The sequence below is a fragment of the Cryptotermes secundus genome, unplaced genomic scaffold, assembly GCF_002891405.2.
Source record: "Cryptotermes secundus unplaced genomic scaffold, Csec_1.0 scaffold1089, whole genome shotgun sequence".
NCBI classification, from domain to species: Eukaryota; Metazoa; Arthropoda; class Insecta; order Blattodea; family Kalotermitidae; genus Cryptotermes; species Cryptotermes secundus.
Genome location: NW_019731997.1, coordinates 403,987 through 411,413, shown reverse-complemented (window position 1 = coordinate 411,413; position 7,427 = coordinate 403,987). Strand labels below are relative to the sequence as shown.

Sequence of the window (7,427 nt, the reverse complement as noted above, 5' to 3'; positions counted from 1 at the left end):
CCTGTAAGGACCGAAACATGTAAGGGAGATAAGTTTTAACGTAGTAAAAACTTATATGTCACATTGGACGGAGTGGTTTGTATTTATAATTGTTAGTGTGACGGACCAGAATGAAACAAATCAAACTTCAGTTTCCTTCAAAAGTGTCTCTAGAATATGTTCTAAACTCAGTGCTACCCAAGTTACCTTCAAATGGCTCTAATTCGCTGCTGAAGCATTTCAAGGCCCATGTTTATATAAATTATTTTCAATGTTTTTGACCATAGCAGTCACCCTCCAATTTCCTATACTTATTTCTGGGGCACACTCTATACTACGATACTTCGAATATACACATAATAGTATCTCTAATAAGTACAAATGCAGTATGACCATTACAAGTCCATGGATACTCACTTGGACTCTCAAACAATCCTTTTAATGTACTCATCTTTACAGGCCTAGCTACTCCCTGGAACAAAACAAAGCATGCCGTTTACGTACGATACATAATCGTTAAATGGGAATACGTTACGAAATTACAACCCTATGAGTTTTGTACAGCATATACACGTTGCTAAGAAGACACTATAGAACATTTCAATCTTCCTTAACGGCACGTCTTCAATTAATTCATATAATATAGGCCAATAATAAGACTGTCTTTCCTGCTTTCAAAACATTTCACTTCTAATTTTAAAAAAAAAAGACATATTTGTAATGTAAGCAACTGACAAACGCATTCCTGTATCTTGGGTGCTTTCGAATCTATCACAATTTCTGGGTGTTTTCCGATCTGTCGTAATTTCAAACATATTTAACGACAGCTTTATAAAATTACATAAGATTTCATTTAAATAATAATTCTACGAAAACATTATGCCCAAAGCATTCGATGTCAAAACGGTCAAAACTGACAAATGTACGCACATGTAAAATATATTTACCTCATGTTGGTAAACTTCCGGAACGTTCCGGAATGACAAATGCTGACCTCTGTAAACGCGGACTGTTTAAGTAATACCTAGAAAAGGCGCAATTTTAAGAGCTAAATTCGTCAACAACATATTACGTAAAAAGTTCTGTCTTTTAGGATACAACTCCGTGTAGTCAGTTGAAAGTCAACCGACGTTTCGAAGGAAAATGTCATTATCGTCAGGGTCGAAGAATAAGCCAAGCAAGAAAACATACCTGCTTCATGTTTGTGACCTACAGATTGGAGAATACTTCAAACTCCTTCGATGCTAATCATGAGACATCTTATTTAGAGATTCTACTCTCTTATGTTCTGCGTATAGTGCGTGAAAATAAACTAATAATTTCATATGCACAAATTGTGATAAAATTGTTTATTGGTTTTGTTTTCAACATTGGAATTCCAGAGGTGTCATGGAGACATATCACCATTTCTTCTTGACTAATTCAGCAAGGGTTATAGTGGATCTTAAGAAAGACAGCTCAGGATGATAACAATTCTCGGAAATTGCCGTTGCTTTGGGGTTGTCAGTTTCCTTGGTGCACCCTCACCCCTAAAGCTAAGTCCAACAAGCTTTTAACAAGTATTTTAAAAGATACGGATTGTAATGGTACAAATTGAGATAGGGTATGTGATGTGATTATGTCAATATGGTGACGAATCTTCAATTTCCATAACAGCTGGGAGTTTCTTGAATCTGTGGCAACTGCACAAGGATGACCCTATACGGTTCAACACACTTGGGAAGATCCAACCACTGTTGTAACCTACAATATTATTTCTATCCTAACATGGGCTTAGCGTGCATATATTTTCATTCTGTGGAAAAGTTACAACTGCAGAGCAAACTTACCTTCCAAAACTCAGTTGCCATATATGGGATGTCAGTGGAATCTTGCAGTCAGTAGCCATAATCAAGACAGTGTTGCTCCAATGTGTCTGATGTTGAGTGCTGTGTCATTCATCAAAGATGTGCAGGAAACAATTGTTGAGTCTCAACCCTCAAGAGTGCAGTCACACTTCAGTATGAGACAGAAGCCTTCACAACAAACCCTGAAAACGCTGCTCATTAGTCTCTTAGCCCAACAGCCCACTGAATGTGCCAGCCAGCAGGTAGGGACCTGCAGTTTTTGCTGTGAGAAAGATGTGAAAGGAACAGCTCTCTTTCAGCTAGGCATGTGCAAATTCTCAAATGTCTGAATTAGATCAAGAAAAAAAATCCACGTTCTTGATTCAGACATTGATTTTTCAGTTTCAGACTTTGAGAATTTTCAGATAATACTTTTGCTTTGCCCAATAGCTCACAAACTACCACAGCTATTTAAATCATAGTGGTTGGCATGAATCAACTTGTCAAAAAGTTTCTTCTCCCCAGTTTTTTTCTATTCATGGTGAAAAATAACATGGCCACAGGACTGAGTTTTTCTCTCTTTATATGCAATCATTTATGAAGAATTTTCATTGAAAAATAATCTGAGGTCAAGAAGGATGAGAAGTGCAATATGAACAGGTGGCTAACATTATGAACTGTGATTACAATGAAACAAAATTTGTCTCATTCTTGTCTTTATTCTCATATTTTGTCCAAACTCTAGCCTGAAGCTGAAAAACTCAATCCCATGCATGCCTAGTTTCAACAAGATCAATAGCTTTACTTTTCAGATTACAGTTTTTTTCTGATGTGACACGATGTAGTCTGATAGAAGTCAATGACATTTCAGAATAAATGCATTGTCTCCATAATCAGGGTTGAATAGTAAATCAATGTGTAGCCAACAAGGAGCAAACACAGCCAAGCTACACCACTGCTTTTATTGTTACTGTTAGATCTCTCAGGAAGACACCAGCTACCAAATTCAAAATGCTTCATTCTATGGAAGCTGTTACAAATGCTTTAAAGGATTCTCAACGATACATACGAATGAATTCATGCATCTGCATTCTAATAATTTCCTCTTAATGCTGGTCATTCCACCATGCTTTTCTACTAATCAGGAGTGACCACCTAACCTTTAATTGGAATGTCGACTTTGTTCTGAAAGGCCATTTCCACCTTTGGGAATTGATGTTTGGTATGCGTTTTTCATGCCCCTGCTTTTTAGATTCACTCAGTTGTCAGATAAGAAACTGAGTACCCTATTTTCTGTGAGCTACACCAACAGTTCAAAACTGTAGCTTGCAAGCCTCTGTTTGGTCAAGTCTACTGTGTAGGGAATGAGAAAGGAGGGGGTATAACAGCATTGTTAAACAAACATTATTTATTGCAAATTTTGGGTTTTTGGACTTCACCCATCGTCCAGTATTCTAGAAACTACAGAACATAATAACATTTCGGAAATAGGATCTGTTTCCATACTTAATGGGTGAGAGAGATACTTACTCTCTAGAGCCTCTTAGTAAGAGCCTAACCTCAGTCACTGGACAACCCATGTCAGTGTAACTACAGCTATACTTGTATAAATACCTGAGACCAGACTTTGTGAAAGGGAGATAACAGGAAAATATGCGATACAAATTGTGATAAAACATTCATGAACCTGAAACTAAGATAGAATCTGAGGTGGTCGTTTTTGCAATAAACCAAATCCATGAAAACCAATGCTTAAGGTTAAATTGAGAATCTGAGACATCATATTGTTCCTACCACCAGCGCATCTATGGAGTAAAAACTGAACACTCTGGACTGAAACCTTATTGAAACCTGTCACATAGTACTAATCGACGCTGATCTTCTCTGTGAGTCGGTAACCTTATTGCTGATGCTTGGAATCCAGATGGGAGAAATGTTCAAACTGGTTCGGCTGATCGGAATGGTTAAGCATGCCATTTGGGCTGATTTCCTTGTATTTTCTATACTTGCTGTTACTTTCAATTTCCAAAATCCTAGCTTCATCCCAGCGTACCCTATGACCCCCTTCACAGGCAGGTTGGGCAAATTTTGATTATTCTATAAGACCCTCTTTGAGATTGCGGCTATGTTCACAGAGCCAAATGGCAAGAGGTCTACCTGTTTCACCAATCTAGCTTCTGCCACATTCACAGGGAATGCGATAGATGCACTTTTTCATCTGTTGCTAATCTCTTTCTGGCCTGGACTTCAGGAGTGAACTCCTAAGAGTGCGTTTGGTTTTGAAGATCCTCCAAATATTATGTCAGTTCCCTCTACACTTCAACTTCATATGTGGGATAGACACAGAGCCAAGAGACTTTACTTGGATGATTGCTACCCTTGAAATTAATAATGTAGAAAGTGAATCCTTTGGGGTAACCGACTGTTGAGCTGAAGATCACATCTCAGACCAGTAACTTCATTAAACAGTCTTGTCGTTCTAGCTTTATTGGATGGTTACATTTTATGTTGACGCATTGCACAGCATGAGTGGGTTTTCTCTAAACTTTGGTGGCCAGTGTCATTTCCTTCCCGATGACCAGAACATCCAGAAAAGGAATCTCATTGGCCAACTTTATTTCCGTAGTGAACTGGTGGAGGGCCTTAAACTACTGAGGTGGCTGAGGAGATTCTGTAACTGCTCTGGGCCATGAGGCCAGACCACAAATGTGATATCAATATATGGGCCCACAGCGATGGTTTGTATTGGGCCGAGTAAAGTACGAGTAATTCGGAGTGTTATACACCATCGTCAGACCCGGTCTGAACCTAGAAATATTACGAAGCCATACACCCATTTTACTTTGGAGCAATTCGGAAATCAAAGTGATAATCACTAATGTACGACCGTGTACGACCTTCCTATCTCTGACTATTTCTGCCATCTAGGAAAAAGTCTCTTCGAAGAACCACGACCTAACAAGTGCTGCCACTTATGTGCAACAGATGGCAGCTCTGTATATTTATAGCGGTGATCACTGCTCTTTGTTGTTTGTGTGTGATAGGTGCAATAAGACAGAAGGGGGTCATGGCATGGTGCTGACGTTGCGTGAAGAGGCCTAGTAAAACCACGAAATGCAACAATCACTTTATACTGTATCAGCGTTTCGCAAAGTGTGTGTCGCGCAATATGTATATGTATTACGAGCTTCTGCCAATCTACATACCTATATAAGAGTCACATCCTCGACAACCCTGAGGATAGAGGTAGCATGTTTCCCCGAAACATCTGTAGCCGCCTAAAAGACTACATGGCGTCACAGCTCGGAAGACCGCAATTTGTGCTTATGTATTTCTTTGTTGCTATAACAGATCAATTCATCCTGAATATTTCACCTCACATAAAATATTCTTTATGCCCAAATAAGCATCTTTTCATTTTGAAATTTGTTCTCGAGGGAGGACCCTCAGGTTCCTCGCTGTGCCTCCAATGTCGGCACTATAAAATAAACCGTGCCGCAGTTTTAATGAGACTGGGAAAGACTGCACTAAATGCACGTCTCAGGTTCGAACCCGCAGCTCCCCAATGCATGGTATTCATTTCTTACGTCAACAGGCTGGGTTGCATAATCACAGGACCAGATTTGCAGTTGTGGGGCTACGAGCTATTCAAAATATGGAGGCCCCTGTCAGTAACAACAAATGTACGTTACGCTAATTCTTATCTTCTTATAATACTTAAAAATGCAAACTAACTTTTTTGTTATTTTAGGGAAGAAAATTTCTGAATAAAATTTGTGTGTTGTGGAGGCCCCGACGCGACAGACTGTGTCGCTGTCCCTTAAATTCGGCCCTTTGTTACTTCAATCGAAGCTGTTATACTTGTAGACTTTGCAGCAAAATTTAACATTTGCTAAAAAATAAATATAAATTCAGTGGGAAATGTGAAGACTTGTTATTAATGAGTCTTGGGGTCCCTCTGTAGTACGTTTATGACTCCCGAATTGAAAAGATACAAGTAATGTATGTGGGCTATTTTGCGTGTCTGCGAGTATCCAGACCATAGCGTCAAATGGCAGATGACAGACGAATGGGGAATGATTTTCAGGGGAAGGATTATGGCATAAATGAAGCATTATTCCAGCCTTTGGTTGGGGGACATCAGGATAACTGGTGTTCTGGCCGAAGTTCGAACCGAGCACCTCCCGAAAACGAGTCTGGAGCGTTACCTGTAAGTAAAAAGTAAAGCTATCCCTGTAACAGGCCATGAAGGCCCATAGGGTTGTGAGACGTTGAGGGTCCCACATTATCTAGATATTCGGCTCAAAGGTGTCGGTAAGGTTGTCAGCCTTACGCACCGGCCGCGCTTTACTCCCCAGGAAAATTGTTTAATTAATTCCTGGTACTCATTTCTGTTAGAGGCCGAGTCGACCCCAGGGTCATAGTGCAGCTGGAAGGATTAGGACAATTGAAAAAATCCAATGACCTCATCGGGACTCGAACCCGCGAAGCGTTACCTGTATGACAGTACGGCAGACAGTACATGATCAGTGCTAGGCTCCACGGGTAATGCGGCCCTGTAACAGGCCGTGGAGGCCCATAAGATTGTGAGACGTCGAGGTTCCCACATTTTCTAGACAATCGGCTCACAGACGGCGGTGAAGTTATCAGCCTTACGCTCTGGCCGCCCTTTACCTCCAGGAAGGTTCCTGGTACTCATTTCTGTTAGAGACTGAGTGAGCTCTAAGGCCATAGTGCGGCTGAAAGGATTAGGTGAATTGAAAACTCCAATGACCTCATCGGGAATCGAACCCGCGACCTTCCGACTTGCTGCGTTGTGCGATACGTGAATGTGACTGATTTAGGTTGTGCCAAACTTCCCTCACACAGACGGGGGAAGGCATTAGACCCCTTTGGAATTTTGTAAAATAATCGAAATTGAGGAAAAGAATGAAATGCCACATATTAACTGTCTAACTCCACGTAATCTAGTCTGTTTTGAGAAGCTAGTAGTTGCTGAGCCACTCAAGAAATTCGCAATATTTTATGGAACGTGAATACTCATTGCCGTGTTCACAGCAGCCCCCACAATGCTCCCTATCCTGTGCCAGATGAATCCAGTCCACACCCTTCCATCCTGTTTCTTTAAGATCTGGTGGGACACCATCCTCCTCGCTCCGGATATGACAGATATTAATAGCAAAATTTAAAAATATAAGCGCCCATTCCGAATGCTCTGTATCGGTCAGTAAAAATGGTTTTAAACGGTTGAAACGTTGGCGTGTAAGCATATTCTGCCAGCTGCCTCCCCGCGCCTGGGGAAAATCCTTCCGATCTCTAGGACCCCATGAAACGAGTCGAGTGTGGGCCCATTCAGTCCTCGGTGGGTGCTGAACCACGGACCAGAGCGGAAAATGAACGAATCTCACCCGTTGTCATTTTCAAGTTCTAATGCGGACTGGTGGGAACTGAATCCCTTTCTTTTGAGTCACTCGATATTATAGTAATAGCCGGACTGTTGGCTTCGTCTGGTGGCAAATGTCCATTTCGGTGTTCGAGGAGGCAGTTCCTAGTTCACTGGTCTGCCCATTTGGTGTACATCCAACAAGAAAAATTTTAGCATAAAAGTTATATTATTAAAAC

General features: G+C 40.8%; 1 protein-coding gene across 4 annotated transcripts in view; it reads right to left on the bottom strand.

Annotated features, from left to right (window-relative positions):
• Positions 1-1,844, bottom strand: part of LOC111867517 — a 6,650-nt gene extending 4,806 nt beyond the window's left edge. The window contains exons 1-2 of one of the 4 annotated variants that reach the window (XM_023857475.2): positions 1,809-1,844; positions 397-451 (exon numbers count right to left, since the gene is read on the bottom strand). In XM_023857475.2, the coding sequence (XP_023713243.1) occupies positions 397-451; positions 1,809-1,829 (76 nt within the window). In that variant the 5' untranslated portion in view covers positions 1,830-1,844. Of the gene's footprint in view, positions 1-396; positions 452-541; positions 684-714; positions 898-1,808 lie in introns of those variants that run through there. The other 3 variants (XM_023857477.1, XM_023857476.1, XM_023857478.1) reach the window with 3 other exon arrangements.
• Between the last annotated feature and the right edge of the window lie 5,583 nt (positions 1,845-7,427).